At 35.3% G+C, this 17,865-nt stretch overlaps 1 protein-coding gene across 1 annotated transcript; it reads right to left on the bottom strand.

Annotated features, from left to right (window-relative positions):
* Positions 1–641: 641 nt before the first annotated feature.
* On the bottom strand, positions 642–3,462 carry LOC147064419 (protein CFDP2-like). The gene is made up of 2 exons (XM_085957646.1): positions 3,352–3,462; positions 642–947 (listed from the first exon to the last, which is right to left on the bottom strand). The coding sequence occupies exons 1-2, from the start codon at positions 3,460–3,462 to the stop codon at positions 642–644; spliced, it is 417 nt and encodes a 138-aa protein (XP_085813772.1).
* Between the last annotated feature and the right edge of the window lie 14,403 nt (positions 3,463–17,865).

The following is a 17,865-nucleotide window of genomic DNA, read 5'->3' on the forward strand; positions in this document are numbered from 1 at the left end:
ACAGTGTCCAGTAGATGATCCCAGTTACGCACGATACTTCCATCTTGCGCTTTTAGTGTCGTGATCTTCCGTCTCCCTATTGACAGATGCTGCTTGTTCTTATGTAAGCTTTTTCCTGACGCAACAATTGATTCTACAAGGTTCATATTGAACTTACAAAGATCTTCTCGTACGTTTTTACGTAGAGTTTTGCACAGCGTGGAGTACTCGAGATCATTTGCAACTTGTTGCTCGCTTTTCGTACTCCTACGGAGCTTCATAAGATCCAACGTTTCCTATGAAAGTTTGCTTACTCGTTCAACCACAGCAGCAACTGTCTCTTCCGAAGATTCTATAATGATTTTTGTTATTGCTTCGGTGTTTTGTAGGGATATGGGGTCATTTTCAGCCTGGAAAGCCGCTAGCCTGTTCTCCAGCTCTTGTTGGAATTCGACTCTGCTTCTCAAACCTCTGCGGACTCTGGGCTTCTGCATCAGTTTGGATCTCTCACGTTTGATGTTAAATCGTACTTTACACCTTACCATTCGGTGGTCGCTGCCAGTATTAAATCTGTTAATCACTGTGCAGTCTAGAAAAATATCCTTTTTGTCGGTGAGGATCTAGTCGATTTCGCTGGTTCGTTTTGCTGGGCTTCGCCATGTCTATTTTCGGGAAGGCTTCTTTTTGAAGAATGAGTTCATGATGTAGAGATTGTGGTTTTCCGCAAACTCCACTAACATGTCTCCTCGGCCATCCCTGGTGCCATGTCCGAAGTGCCCGACCGCTACATCATCCTGGTGTTGAGATCCGATTCGTGCATTAAAGTCCCCCATGATGATAGTGAAGTGACATTTCCGTTTATTTTTCAACGTACTGATTTCTTCATATACCTCCTCCACTTCTTCATCAGGTGAGTTTTGAGTGGGCGCATAAACTTGCAAAAGCAGAGTCTGGTATCTTTTGCTGAGCTGAAGTGTTAAACTTGCTACTCTATCAGAGGAGAAATCAAATTCAACTATGCGATCTTTCCAGAGTCTGTGGATTAAAAATCCGACACCGCTTGTGCATCCGGTCTTAGTCCCATTATAACAGAGTACATGTCCGCTGTGGAGATTGACGATATCGTCTCCTTTTCGTCTTACCTCGCTGAGCCCGACAACATCCCAATGGATTTTTTCGAGTTCTTCTTCGAGCTCTAGAAGTTTGGCGTTGCTGGATAATGTTCGGCTTCTAATTTTTCGGTAAGTATAAATATTCAAAACTAGGAAGTATCTTAATAAAAGTATTTTATTAATCTTTGGGAATAATTTAAAATCAGCAGGAAGTAAAAAATGCTCAATGGTAAGTATTCAAATAATATATGAGAAAGTATTTAAATAAGCACAGGGAATTATTAAAATGTTTAATGTCAAGTATAAATATTTGTGTGTCAGAATAGATTAAAATTTGGGCAGAAATAATTTATTTGGCCGCTTTTTAAAATTTTCTATGATAGTATCATTCTCTTTCATTCCAACCAGGGTTATAACATAGACTAATATTCGAGTTAGTTGTATCATAGACTAATACCATAATCGTCTATGGTTATGCTGTACATTGACAGATGACAGTTGACTTCCTCAGCACTAGAAATCTAGAATAATATTTGTTCTTTCTATTATAATGATTATAATGAATGTATCTAAAAAAAATGGCTCCACAATTCAATGTGGATCTTCTGAGCAGGTTTGTTAAGAAATTCGTTCTAGCCATCAGCTGTAACTGTTGGTTCTATGCTCTGGGTACAACAGAATTAGTTTGTAATCAATAATTATTAATATTTATTAGAAACTGTTTTCAGTAGGTACTCGTATATACACTGCGCAAATGACCATTGAAAATACATGCTCCATTATAGAATTATGTTGTATGCCTAGTGTGTATTATCATATATTTTTAACATTTAAAAAAATAAGAAGACAGGTAGGTAGGTACACCAGATGTGTCTATTATAGGTTTATTTTTGACAAAAAATTTAGAATAAGGCAGACTTCAGTTCTTTACAAAAAAAAAATACATGGCAACTTGAAGGGTCGCTTGGCTTGTCATGTCAACGGTGAACGGTGTGACCAGGTTATTGTAAATTTTATAAAAATATATCAATATTTTCCCCACAACAAAAAATGCCTAGCCATTGTCGATTAATGAACATTCCTTTTATTTTGTAAATAAAATTATTAAGTATAATTTATCGATATCCGTAATTTTGATATATGGAATAAGTAATAGGTATGTTTCAATTGTCTCGACATTAAAAGGTTCGTTATCTAAAAGATTTATACTAATATAAATATTGTTTTATAATCGACATGCAAACCAGAAAGTAGGTAGCTATTTTATTTGAATTAATACTAATATCACATAAACTCATTCGATTATCGATTTATTAGTTCGATCAATCATACTAGGTATTTTAATCTCATTCAAAATGTATGAAAAATTTGGTTGAATGAATAATATTTCACAATATAACATTTTTAATCAAATTTAACCTTTAAATGAGGTATTATTTTTCATTATTACTTTCTTTAAAAATATTTAAGTAAGTATATTAGATATAGGTTGAAATAGTACATTAACTATCACTTAACTTTAAGCTAATTAGTTATTTTGCACGTAATTTCAATTGAAGACAAATTATTCATAATCGTTTCAATAGAATTAATTTATGAAACATGTTATTTCAATTAGATAATAATAGTTTAATAGGTATATTTTTAATTTCCATAAAATTTATAAACCGTCAAATACTACTAAATTATTATAATTTGGGCTTAAAGTTATCGGAATTGAGGTTATCTTCTGTCATCTGTTGATGTGCTCATATAATTATCGCTCTTTTGGGTGCACCTTCGATTACTTCTTAGTTGGTGTTCTTTTAATAATCACAATAATGGTTATATTATGTACCGAATATTCATGAATTTGGCGTGAGAGCATAGACAAATATCCCTTACGTGCGAGATGGTAACCCTAAATTGCTATGCGTCCCATATAAAATTGTTAACTTGTCAAATTATCATAATAATAATGGATATATACTTTATCTACTGACACGCGTAATTTAAATAATGATTATTTAGTTTTACAACCGATTTTTTAATATTATTACTTCCTCAAACATTATTTTACCCTCCACACTAAAACTGGCGTCCTTATTCTGACACTTCGAAATAAATACTTACCAATGATTAAAAATTCTGACACTTGGGATTTTAAAACTTTTCAAAATTGTCTATTAATACTTCTTTCAAAAATACACGCCATAATGTTCTCGCGTTATAGGTGGCAATGGTCATCGGTAGGCAATGGTCATCGGTAGGCAGCCGTTACCGTCTTTCGGGGATTCTTAGCACCCTCTGCCTTCCCTTGCTGATTGCTGCCGTGATCAGTGTTAGGTTGGCCTCCGGAGAATAAGGGCCGAGATTTTTGTTCTTGTTCCATGGGGGTATTTGGACATAACACACCACGCTGTCCAAACGAGTTGGTGTGTGGTTTTCTGTCTGGGTTTTCCTTCCCGTAGCCAAGGGGTCTCTCGTTTTAAGGCGCCAGAGTTTCGCCTTTCACCCTTCTCTATTAGCTACAGATGAGTTATACTGTCACAAGACACACCACATCTGCATTGCCCAGGGGACGCCGCGTGGAGGCTAGAGATAGGATTTGTTGGCCATCTGTAGAGTAGCGTCTCAACACTTTATAGAAATGTACCTATTGGCATTAGTGCATTTCATTGAGGCCCTAGCCAACCATTTGCCCGCTTATATAAAATATAATAATTATATAAAATACCTACATTAATTTAAATAAATCGAATCCCTGAAATGCTGAAGGCTTACGGGATCCCGAAAACTGAAATCTCAACGCCGAAATGCCGAAAGCTTTCGGAATTCCGAACACTGAAATCCCCAAGGCCGAAATCCCGAATGCTGAAATCCCGATGGCCAAAATCCTGAAGGCAATAATCCTAAATGCTGAAATCCCGGTGGCCGAAATCCCAATTGTTAGAAATTGAAACGCTGAAATCCTGAAGGCCTACGGGAACCCGAACACTGAAATCTCAACGCCGAAATGCCGAAAGCTTTCGGAATTCCGAACACTGAAATCCCCAAGGCCGAAATCCCGAATGCTGAAATCCCGATGGCCAAAATCCTGAAGGCAATAATCCTAAATGCTGAAATCCCGGTGGCCGAAATCCCAATTGTTAGAAATTGAAACGCTGAAATCCTGAAGGCCTACGGGATCCCGAACACTGAAATCTCAATGCCGAAAGCTTTCGGAATTCCGAACACTGAAATCCCGAAGGCCGAAATCCCGAATGCTGAAATCCCGATGGCCAAAATCCTGAAGGCAATAATCCCAAATGCTGAAATCCTGGTGGCCGAAATCCCAATTGTTAGAAATTGAAACGCTGAAAATTGACATTTGAAAAATATTTTACATACATAACTTGAAAACACCACAGATATACCCACTAGAAAAAATTGTATTCGAAAAAAATACGAAACTCGACGGGATTTGAACCCGTATAACCATTGATGGTGACCAATGGTTCTCTTCTTCTTGGTCGTGTCCTCATGGCTGAGGATCGTGACCACATTTAAATTTCGCCATCCTTTGAGCGACCAAGACTTTCCATCCTTCTCGATCTTCCGCTTCTCTCAGGGCAGAATGGATGGTGCCCCCAGTCAGCTCTTTCACTTGGTCGCTCCATCGCGCAGACGCTCTTCCTCTGCTTCGCCTTCCCTGGAGGCTACCCAAAACTACCAGTCTCTCCAGGTTGTCCGGTCCGCGCCTGAAAATATGTCCAAAAAACTGCAGAATTCTTCTCAGACATATCGTCGAGAGCCGTTCTTTTATCTTCAGTCCCTGGATGATTTACTGGTTCGTCCTGTGCTCCGTCCAAGAAATGCGAAGCATTCGGCGCCAACACCACATCTCAAAGGCATCAATTGCCTTCCGTTCTCTTGCCTTCAGGGTCCACGACTCGACTCCGTATAGGAATATCGAGAACACTAATGTTTGCACAAGCATCATTTTTATGACAATCGAAATTCCCCGATCCTTCCATATAGTGGTAAGGCGTGTCATCGTACTTTTTGCAATTTGTGTGCGCCTTCTTATTTCCGCTTCGCATCCGCCCTTTCCACTGATGGTCGATCCAAGATAACCAAACTCGTCAACTGTTTCGAGGTTTTGGAGTGTACTTGGTGTTGGTAGAAGGTTGGCCCGATCAACATCATTAACTTGGTTTTATTCCTATTAATAAGGAGGCCGTATTTGCGACTCTCTTCCTCTACCCGGTGTAGCAGCTCTGAGAGTTCCCTTTCATCAGCAGCGATTAGTGTGGTATCATCTGCGAATCTTAAGTTATTTATTTTCTGGCCACCAATTGTTATTCCGCCTCGCCAATGATCTAGGGCTCTTCGCATTATATGCCCTCCATATATATTGAATAACTGGGGAGATCAAACACATCCCTGACGAACTCCCTTCTCGGTTCGGAAACTCTCAGAAAACGCACTATTTACTCTCACCTTTGTGTGGCTATTAATTGTTATATAAGTTTTTGATGAGACAGGTAAGGTGTGATGGAACTCCCATTTCTAGAAGTACCTTCCACATACAGTTCCATCTTACGCAGTCAAATGCCTTCTGGTAGTCAATAAAGCATAACATCATAGGGGTATTAAACTCTCTGCATTTTTCAATTAGTTGTCTGATGTTCAGAATTTGCTCTCGAGTTCCCTTCCCCATAACAATGGTTATACGGGTTCAAATCTTACGAGTCGAATTTTGTATTTTTTTCAAATATATTTTTTTCTAGTGGGTATATATCTGAGGTGTTTTCAAGTTATGTATGTTCAATATATAGAATGTTACATTCTCAAAATCTTGTGAATTATTCATTTGAATATCTAGGCGTTGCCATGGTAACAATTTTATAACCTCCTTATATTGTTTTTTTTTTAATTATTAATAACCATGTCCTTGCTTTTTCGTACAAGGTGGTTGTTGGTAATTTTGAACAGTCACAAACATCCAGGCTTTGAGAAAATTACATCAATATTGGTGTCCTCACTGGGAATCGAACCCAGAACTCTCGGGTGGAAGGCCAGCGCCTTATGCACTGTACCACGAGAGCCACCTTATATTATTATCCCAAGACAATTTGGAAAACGCATACATTTCTTATTTTTAATTGCCGTTTTGTTGATTTTTAAACGATTTCACTTCAATCTGTAGGATCGCGAACTTATTTCGATTTGAATCAAGCATAATCTTATAAAGCTCTACACATAATCACAGACAAGATCACTACTTTTAAAAACGCGTTTTCTATCTGTCACCATACTTTTTTATGATTTGCTGTCCATCTACCACAAATTAATTAAAATTTCGCTTAATACTTTATATATAATTCGGTAGTCAGATGGCAGAAGGGACCATCTGCAAATTTTTCTATTTTTATGTTTTGTTCTACAAAAGCTTTGAAAATGCATTAATCTTCAATGTGACAAAAGTAAGTGTGGGGTAAGTGCACCTTTGTTTTGAGTCACACTTCCCCCATATATTTTCTATGAATTCGCATAGTCGCTATTTTAACTAGTGATGCGACACGACGCGTTATTTATATCGATCGAAAAAATGATTGAAATTCGAATTCGATCGAATAATTGAAATAAAATGTTTATAATTTTATTTTTAGAGTTTTATATTAGCTAAGTAGGTAAGTATTCGGAAGAGTGCATGTGTTTCAATTTAATACATAAGTTTTTAAAATAAGTGCTTATCTAGCATGTAATATTTAATGAGCATTTTTCCACATGTAAATATAAACGAAAGACAGATAAAGGAGCTGACGACCAAGGAAAATTACAAAAAAACAATTGAATATGTAAAAAAAAAACAATCTATTGACAGGATATGGAGCTGCGAGAAAATACGAGATCCACGATCTACAAATTATTGCTCATGTTTACGAAAGAGAAGACAGTTTTAGCAGAAGTACAATATTACCCAAAGAGATTGAAACATCTTTGGCAGAACATTTTCATACGTTAGATAAGCACGTCTCACAAAAAAGTAGTCCCGAATTAATTGGACAGTATATTAAAGAAAATAATATTAACACACCGTTTAAAAACAAAGTTGGTTTATAAAAAGGTTTTATTAAAAGAAATTAGTTATCATTTAAATATGATGGTTACTTAAACCCTGACGGCTAAAATTATTAAACATGGAACATGCTTTTCCCATTGATTTTCTGAATGCTGGTTGTCAAAATTCGAAGGAAAATAAAATAAATTGCGGGGCGCGGATAACACGCCATTCCCTAAACGCCGTTCGCGGCCGACTGAAGCCGCGCCGCGCTACCTTCGCGACTTTATTATTTTATTTTCGTTACCGCTGCCTGTGCGATGTTTTCGTAACGAATCTGCCCGGGTGGTCAAGACAAAAGCTTGTTCCATGCTAAAAACCGCAAGCCGTAGAATATGTTCGCAAAAATGTTTGCGATCTTTTTGTAATCAATTGGTACTATAACTTGTCTTATTAAACAGTAAAATCATCACTTGCGGTCTAGCACCCGTCGCGAGCAGACGTCCCTACCTGCGCTCCGATACCTGCCTAGAACTTCAGCTGAGACCAATCCAACAAAACAAGCCGACCAAGAAATTACCAGTCGACCTACTCGCAAACATCACCCGCCGACCAAGCAAGAAATTACCTACTTGCTACCTACAGCACAAGCGACCAGACAATCAAGAAATATACCTACTCGCTACCTACAGCGATAGTATATAGACGACCGACTTCACTTCACCATGGAGAAAATAAACAAAGAAATTAATAACTTGTTTATTCGCAAACCGACCAGACTTAGAGACTTTCAGACGCTCCACTTCCTACTCTTGGCTGCTTATCAAGAAGAAGCCGAAGCAGTCACCTACACCGACACACCCGCCCGATCTCACTCATGGAGGTCAAACAACGCCACGATCAAAACTCACACCTGGACCAACAGGAGCCGTCACCTACATCACAGATCACCAACCCGCATCATCAATCGTTCATCTCACTCGCCGATCAAGGAAGCAGACCCCGTCACCTACACACAGGAAAAAGACCGGATATCCGTAGTCATCAGGGGCTTCCCGATCGGCGTGAATACAGAGGATATCACCAACGATCTCCTGCGCAGAGGCTTCCCGATCGTCAACGTCCAGAGAATGACCCGGGGCAGGAGCCAGCATCCGATTCCTCTTGTCCTGGTCAAACTCTTCGACAATGACAGAGGGAGGCTCATACACACTCTGCAATTCGCCTTACACCGCAGAATCAAAGTCGAAACCCCAAGGAGGACCAGAGACACACGCCTCAGCATTACTTGCAACAACTCGATGACATCTCGCAGCTCGATGTCAACTACACAAACACAGACAGATCTCAACGTAGACTTACCCATACTTCACACAGAGGACCTAACGGAAATGGACCTCACCATTGCTGCCGATCCACAGGAAGTGGAAGCTGAAGCAGACATTAGCCCGACTGACGAAGTGATAACCAAGACCCCGGAAATCAAAATTGCTGTCACCCCGGTAACCGCAACTATTGAAACACCGAAAATCAAAACAGCAATACCCAGAGATATCCCGGACGCTTAACTCAGCAGTGACGGCAACGAAAGCCTGTACACACCGGCAGGGTCCCCTCACATATCGCCGTCTGGAAACACCCAAACACCCCCAGAAACGGACGACAACCCGGACACGGACCGCGAAATAAAATACTCAGACAACACGGAGGAAATAATGAAAAGACTTAACATAGGAGAGACCAACATCATTGCCAAAAAATACATCGAAGGCATCCGAAAAGCAAAGATCAACCTAGCCGTGACCGGCAAAAGCGAACCAAAAACAAACTCGGAACTTTATGCACTCATGGGCACGGAGGATGAAAAATATTTCTCGACGCCAAAAGCAAAAAGAATCATAAAGGACATCGCAATACGAGCAAAAAAATACCGAACCGAACGAGACAACCAAACCAACCAGACAAACCCAGACCTTGACAGCCCTCCAGAACCGGAACAAGCCCCGGAACCGAACCAAGAGGTCACCCCTCAACAGGGGTGGAAGAAAAGGAAACCCAGAAGGAAGACACACCATCGCCGACGCTAAGAAGAATGAAGATCGCCGATACAACGGATTACGTCGCGAAGCAAAGAAGAGGATGCGGTGGCCGAACGAAGAGCGCGCCACTCTACGGCTCTCACTACTTATTAATTTTGAAAAATAATTCGCAAATTTTCAAAATCGTTATTATTTTCATCAATACTTGAACTTGAAGACAGCAGCCTCTCCCGGTCCTCATCAAGAACCGGGAAAAATAACATCACCACAGAATGGATTCGAAACACAACACCTGGACTTGGAGGATGCTGCATCACCCGGCCCTCATCAAGGACCGGAAACTATCATCACCACGTAGAATCAAGCGAAACCTTACCAGCGACCAAAAATAGAGACGAAGGGGATGAGGCCTCGCGCCGGAGCGCCCCAACAAACACAAGGAATACACTAAGTCAAGTCAAATCATCAACCTGATTTTAAAAGATTGTCCACAAAGGATATAGGTATAATGTTGACATAACAAGTTTTTCCCGTGATCCTTCAAAAAGTAAACTCGTTTGTTGCATCGGATATCCGTCAACTAGGATACGTTAATTAATAAAAAAAAAACATCCTTTTTGTTTCGGGACACCACTAGCGCTTCGTACATTAATATGACACACCCCAAAAAAAATCAAAAAAAATGTTTTAGTGCATTTTTGTTGAAATTCTATACTGTAGTTTTAACTCAAGACTCAATATCCATTAAATGAAGTATTACCTTTCTATACATGTAATACGTTATGGATTTGAACTACTTTTGGAATAAAGATGAATTTAGTTAACCCCAATATTGGGGTAAGTGTAACAAACTGACTAGTGATCAAAAAATATTAAAATGTCGTATTATAGTAAGATATTATGCAGTAGGTTCCTTCTGTACATAATATTAATTGTAATGCTTTTGTAGATGTACGGTAAAGTTTTCAACTGTTTAAAACACACCTCGTCGTCATACAAATAAAAGTGTCCAACTGCATTTTTCGTGAAAATGCACTAAAGGACTATCTAGCATCTTACGAACTGTTATACGTCTCCTTATCACACTGTTAGAGGATGTGGTCAACCAACGCCTAAGCAAAAAGACGACGACTCGACTCCCAACAGGATGCGGTTTCAACCAACGCCTACACAACAGGGCGTCGACACCTCGACACTGCCGCCTATAAGGAAATGGAAAAAACTAAAAACTTAATGATATATTTTATTTTCAGATGGATCTTACAGATCTCTTAATCGACATTCGGTAAAATCCAAATCGAAAACATAAACAATGGAAGTGGATTATTTTATGACGATAATATTATATTGTTTATTAGGCGAATTGCGTTGCTAAATAGCATTTCCTTATATGGTATTGTGGTCAGCTATGCGTAGGCGGCAGTGTCGAGGCGTCGACGTCCTGTTGTGTAGGCGTTGGTTGAAACCGCATCCTGTTGGGAGTCGAGTCGTCGTCTTGTTGCTTGGGCGTTGGTTGACCACATCCTCTAACAGTGTGATAAGGAGACGCATAACACCTCCCCCGCTAATGTATTTTAGCTATATAATTTTATAACATTTTTATTTTATAACAATTTATAGATAAAATAAATGAAGTATTATATAATTCAATATTATTTGTATGACATGGTACATATTTTATACAATGTAATTAAGATGATACTTCCTTTTCAAGCATATAGCAAGTTTTCCCATTGTCATATGCAAGTTTCGTTTTTCCTTTTCACATTGGTTGAGTTGTCTTATATAAGTATTAACTTCTGGATTTGTTTCTTTTATTTCCATTCTTTCATGGTTTTCCATTATGATAGTATTATTTTAAAAGGGATTAGCATTTATACTGAAGTGATTAATAAGTTTAATAGTTTTTAAAGACACATTTTCTTCTTTGTATGCTAAATATTTTATATAATGCAAATTAGATACATTTTCATCTTATGTAAGTGTATAAGGCCATATAAATTTAATTTTTAACATTATAAGTACAACATAGACAAAGTTTGTTTTAATAGTTTTAAACATAAGGTAATTTGACAATTTTATTTTCATATTTAAAATTCTTTATGTCATAAGGTTTCCTTCTTATTTTCTATTTTTCCTGTAACATAAAGCTTACATATTAATTACATTTTATGTTTTTAACTATATGAATTCATTTTATAATATAATTTTTCTTTTTGTAAAGAGATAATAACAATTACAGTAATTGTTTTTAATAGCACATAATAGTACATAATAATGGAAGTACAACCATTGACTTTCCTAAACGTTTTTTATATTTTATTGTATACATTTTTAAAATATTTCAATTAATAATTATTTATAAATCTATAATGATACATTTTATTGATTTTGCATTTTATGATTATGCATTTTTTATTATGCATTTTTATTTATGCGTTTTTAATAATATACACTTATGTGAACATTTTACCTTGTATTTGATAAATCTTATGTGAATGTATTTTCTCTAATGATTGTAGGGATTCTTTAAAGAAGTCTTTCAGAAACTCTTCTTTCGGAAAGCTTTGGTTGCACTTCAGTTCTAGTTTCGTCAAATAATTCCGAATTAATATTCGTTAAAGATATGGCTGGGAAACTATCTCTTTTCGCTTGTGTCCTTTTCGTATAGCGTTGATTATAAATTTGTACACAACAGTTTTCTGAAGCTCTGTTTTTTCCATAGCATCTTTTATATGCTTTGTATAATGCATACAAAGCAGCTAAACTAACTAGTGAGTATATTATTGAGCTAAAATAATTAGAGTATCTAACTATTGTAGGTTTATTCTTCATTTTCTTTATTTCATCTTGGAATTTATTTAATTTATGAGTTGCTATCCGTAATTCATCTAAATTTACATTTGTTATGGTTAATGGTGTTAGATGAGCTAGGGATATATTTATTATCTTGGTATTGATACAACAGTCATCAAATGTAATACTCAAGTCTTGTTTTGGTGACATAATATTAACGTTAATATCTTTCTCTGCTACAAATTGTAGTAATTTAGTATATGCTTTACATCCTGATTCAAGAGTCATTATACCTGTTCCTATTATGTCTTTTTCTTCTAAAGCTTCTGTTTCGCAATCAACAGTTAATCTAGTTCGATTGGATTGGACAAAAATCCATCTATTATTTTGGATTTTGTGCCATATACTCATTTGTCCATAAAATAGTTTTCGTATTACAATCTGCTGGTATCTTTGTTAATCTTTCTGAAATTAATCTTGTTTCACATATTGGATTATCTGTCGTTGAATAAGTAATTTCACTTTGACAGATAAAGTGTCGCTTAGCGATATTTTTACAATGATTTAAGCTATTTGTTTTCATGTATAGTGTTTTTGCACGTGTTATTCCTATATACGTAAAATCATTCTGAATTAATGAGAATGTATTTGGATTTTGTATATTGTGTGGAATTGGTAATGGCATGACTTTGTAAAGGTTAAATTCTTGTGCTTGTGTGAGTGGTATAGATTATAATGTATACTATCCTTTCATTATAATAATAAGATGTAAGTGTTGCTACATCTAATAGAATATGTAAGTTTTCTAGTGTGAGAGGCACTGGGAATTCCCTTCTTTGAGTTAAATATATAGTGTTTGAGCTAAGTTCTTTGAAGAATTTCATAGGTGATATCAAAGAAGGGTGAACGATATTATTTTTTCCAAATAAAATGGTATCTATGATGTCTATTTTTTTTGTAATTCATCTATGGCTCTCTGTAAAATATTGAGTTGTGATATGAATAACACATTTATTTCTAATTTTACTGATTCATTTCTCATTTCTCATTTCTCTCATAGTGTATTCTATCTTCTCTAGATTCCTATTCATTAGTAATTCATCGATTTTGAATTTAATCATGCTGTCGTTAAACGTAGTGATTGCTGATTTTACTACTAGTGTTTGATCTAATAATAAGGTCGTAATATGTTCGTCATCTTTAGTAACTCTGTTAATGGCATTGTCATAATAATTAGAATCGTCCTCATCTAGTGTACCAAACACAGTTTTGAACGCGCTACCTATTCCGTCAAACCAACCACGTTTAAATCTTCTTCCTCCTGTTAAATGAGCAATAGATTCTATTTTTGTTGCCATTTCAGTTCAAGTATTTTGCGTGGTATTAAGCGTAATTCTACATTGGCTAGTGATGCGTTGACTAGATAATTTTATACAAGCTTCATTCGTCCTTTCATACATCTCTTTTGTGATTGTGTATTGAGGTATGATTTTTGATGTGTCATGGAATGTAACTACATTCCAATAGTCGTTGTATATCTTTACATTTCTGATATCGTCATAAAATATTCCACTTCCATTGTTTATGTTTTCGATTTGGATTTTACCGAAGGTCGATTGAGAGATCTGTAAGATCCATCTGAAAATAAAATATATCATTAAGTTTTTAGTCTTGATGATAATGTTTTATCTCTGTATATTTTTTTATTTCGGTCAATATTTTTCTATGTTAACTTCTAAATCTAAGTATTTCAATTGATCGATGTCTTTTAAGGTTAAATCCCAATAGATATCTCCGTCAACTCCCATCCTGAATCTAACTTCTTCTTGATAATCTTCGTTTTCATACTCGTCGTTTTACATACGGTCCCGAGGTGCGAACGGCGCCCCCCCCCCCCCCCCCATCGATCAACCCCAACCATCCAGCCGACGGCGCCATCGTCTAGTCAACGCCCCCGTAAGAAGATGCGCGTAGCTAAAACCCATTTCGTCGGTCCACGGCCGTTCATCCCAATATCTCCATTCCTCTTCAATGAACGTCATCGCGAACGACCGTCACTACCTCTCGTCACACGCATTCACATACGTTCATACATGAGTCGTCAGTAGGTAAATTAAACTAGGCAAAATTTATGGAATACAAATTAACAAAATGCGCTTACAAAACAAAATACAAAATTTTAAATAAGTAATCATGATTATTACACTTAGTACACAATCCCTAGTACGGACTAAATACGCAATGCAGAGTCATCAACCTGACCAAGGTAGATTTATAAATGATAATAATTAACATCCATTAAATATAATAAATTAAAATATGATAAAATAAAATAATAAACAATTAAAATAAAATATAATATAATAAAATAAAATATAAAAGTAATTAAAATAAAATATAATAAATTAAAATATGATAAAATAAAATATTAAATAATTAAAATAAAATATAATAAATTAAAATATGATAAAATAAAATAATAAATAGTAAAAATAAAATATAATATGATAAATTAAAATAAGTATGATAAAATAAAATTATAAATCATTAAAATAAAATATAATACCTAAACTAAAATCTGATAAAATAAAATATTAAATAATTAAAATAAAATATAATAAATTAAAATATGATAAAATAAAATATTAAATAATTAAATTAAAATATAATAAATGAAAATATGATAAAATAAAATATTAAATAATTAAAATATTTTTTTTCTTTTTATTATATTTATCTAGTTATCAAAGACAAAAATATTGTCTTGTATCCTAATAATAATATTATATACTTGCAATAATTTTATAGTTAATAAACTAGGTTTATAACCTGGCTATATGTAGGTACTACTATTTATTTTATTCAACGAATAATTTATTCACAAGAGAGAATGTAACATTCTGTTTATTGAACATACCTACATGATTTGAAAACACTTCAAAGCCTATTTACTTTCAGTGCCTAGGTACTTACTCGATTTTTTTTTAAATAGGTACTTACATCAAACGACGCAATTTTAACATGTAACTACTGGATTCGCGTCAATGTGCTTTACCAATTAAGCTACGGACATCCTATCTAATTACGACGAAATTGACTACCTAGTATTTCTTACATGAAATACTTGAGAAATGATTTTCAAAACATAACACAAAAATATATAAAGGTGCTCCCTCCATAAGATAGGTAATATATTAAATAAACATATGCAGTGTTTATATACAGAAATGCTACGAAATAGTTACCTAGCCATGAATTTCACGATCGCTGAGAACATCAGAACACATCATTGTGGTATTTTTTCATAACGGTCTATTCATCATTTCTAAATTTGTAAGTAAAATGTTTATTCAGACATCCTAGCAACTGTTATTTGTATATTTTCTATATTCATTCTAATTGGAGTAGGTACCTATTTAAAAACTTTACAACCACTATTAGCTTGTCATTCTCTCAGCATATACTTAGTGTCGATATAAGAGAGACAGTAGGAACTAAATTCACAAACATTCTTGCCAAAGATTCAAATAATAATATCTACTTTATGTTAATTGGAAAGTCAGATTCATAAAATTACTGATGCGACTGGGGTTTGAGTAAGAATACAGATTTATATCATGTCCGATGCCCTATGCTCTAGCAAGTAGATGATCAAGGCCTGACAAGAAGGTAGACAGAGTGCAGGATGACAGCGACTTTGGTTGCTTGATGTTATCCAAAAAGACTTGCGAGCAATAGGACTGAATAATTAGAAGAGAGAATGATGACTGAGTGAGCAGAATAGACATATATTGTGGCCTTCCCAAGACTGTACCCGTTAAAAAGAAGAAAAAGTCTGAAATTCCAGCCATACCTACTATAATATTATAATCAACTACTACTTGACTGTCAAGTTATATTAGGTATGTTATATTATGCAATGAATGTTTTCATTTCTCTGTTGCAAAGTGCAAAACGTTGATAACCTTCCATATTGATAATTGTAAACCCAATAAACAAAGTTTCGTTAGGAATAAATAATATATTTTTCTATGACTGTCCAAATTTATTATGACTACGTAAGTATGTAAACATTTTTTTATCAATGATAGTTCGATTTCCATAAGTTGAAGGAATATCAATGCTTAATAATTACCTATAAATGAATAAATAAATAAATAAAAGAGTTTTAGATAGATTTCACGAAACATCTCTTCTGCAATTGAGACATAATATGACTGGCCATCAGGGCTCGAAATGGACCGGAACGCACCGGAGCGCCGTTCCGGTTCATAAAATCCTCAAAATTTTCGTGGAAAAATAATTTGACCGTCTGAGCGAAATTGGCCATATCCAAAATTTAACACACTTATTTTTATTAAATACCTACTCATAAAGTTAGATAAGTATGTAAATATTTTCGTAAAATTTTCCATTTCGAGCGCTGCTGGCCATCCGATGAAGGCCGATCAAAAGTTACATTATATCTGAATAAATTAGTCTACGGAGTCGAAACACGGATTTTAAAGGAATGGACAATTAAAAATCTAGAGGCTTTCCATCGCCGTGTGATAAAAGTTTCTTGGACTCATCATGTTACCAATGAGAAGGATTCAAGAAATACCCAATGAGCCAAGAAAATTTAATAGGATCATCAAACGCAGATCCGCAATGAGAAATAATAATAAATGAACATTCTAATTCATAATACAAGGAACGGTAGAGAGTAGAAGAGGCATAGGGAAAAAAATCTCTTGGAAATGTCCAAGGCATTGATACGACTGGCCCAGAATATAGAGATGCACTGTGGTTTGGTTGCCAACCTTCGATAGAAAATGGCACGGAGCGAAGAAGAATTTAAAAAAATACAACAATATGCAGTAGGTACCTAGGTGCTAAATTAACATAATTTAATAAAGGGCAGGCTCCGTATAGCGTGGTGAAGGGAGGAGGTAGACTGTTACGATTCAACATAACATAGATAGTGTTGGTGATTTTTTTTAAATTCATGTAACTCCTGCCTAAACCAAACCATAATAGACAAAAAAATATTCTTCCATCTATAAAATATCTAAAATCATGTATGATTTAATGACATAATTTTATAGATAGACGAATATTTTTTGACTACCTATTAATTTATCTATATGATGACTTGGTTTACGCAGGGTTTAATTGAATTTTAAAAACTAACCAATACTCTGCAATTTGTAGTCTTAGTTCGATGAGAACAACTATGTATGACTGACAAAGTATTTATAGGGTGCACTATTTATATCGGATCTTAACAGCCTACGTCCACCCTTCGCTAGTACTGTATAGATAGTCAAACAGATTTTGTTAAGTGTGTAGCTGCAGAATAATAAGCGATCGAATATCTATAGTTTATAAAAATATCAAATTACTTTGCAGTAATATATTCCCAGCGATCCATTTCCAGTAAACAATTCTGCTAGACCAGAAAGTCGATTGGCGAAATTAGAGACGGTGTATTATTACATCATATCACAGCACATTATACCATTACGGTGTATTAGCTGAATAAACATTTTTCATAGTATTTTCTTACAACTGTAATAACAAATAATATTTCATTTCGCTATTCAATTTAAAACGCTGACTCTATTTTTAGTTTAATATGATTATGTAACAGAATTTAATGTTAATGTACTACCTTTTATTGTATAAATAACGAAGAACAATTTATCTCAATGTTACTCGAATCAGAGTACTTAGCTAGTAACTATCATGTATAATATACTACTGTACCGATACGCTGCTTATAAATCTCACCCTGCTACATCGTAGACTTCGTCATTATCATCATCCTCTACCTACACATCGAACACCACACACGAGTGACCCTAACAAGTGATAGAAAAATACAATTTTCATTGGTGTATTAAATTACTATAATAGGTATGTACTTAGTGTC

The sequence above is a fragment of the Rhyacophila brunnea genome, unplaced genomic scaffold, assembly GCF_057557595.1.
Source record: "Rhyacophila brunnea isolate RB1 unplaced genomic scaffold, BYU_Rbru_1.0 scaffold_7, whole genome shotgun sequence".
Taxonomy (NCBI): domain Eukaryota; kingdom Metazoa; phylum Arthropoda; class Insecta; order Trichoptera; family Rhyacophilidae; genus Rhyacophila; species Rhyacophila brunnea.

Bases quoted from the DNA above. Each gene is read 5' to 3' on its own strand.
- LOC147064419 (XM_085957646.1), bottom strand. From the start codon at position 3,462: ATGGAACAAGAACAAAAATCTCGGCCCTTATTCTCCGGAGGCCAACCT. The intron at 948-3,351 runs GTAACGGCTGCC...TTAACACTTCAG, and splicing joins CTAAGAATCCCCGAAAGACG to CTCAGCAAAAGATACCAGAC.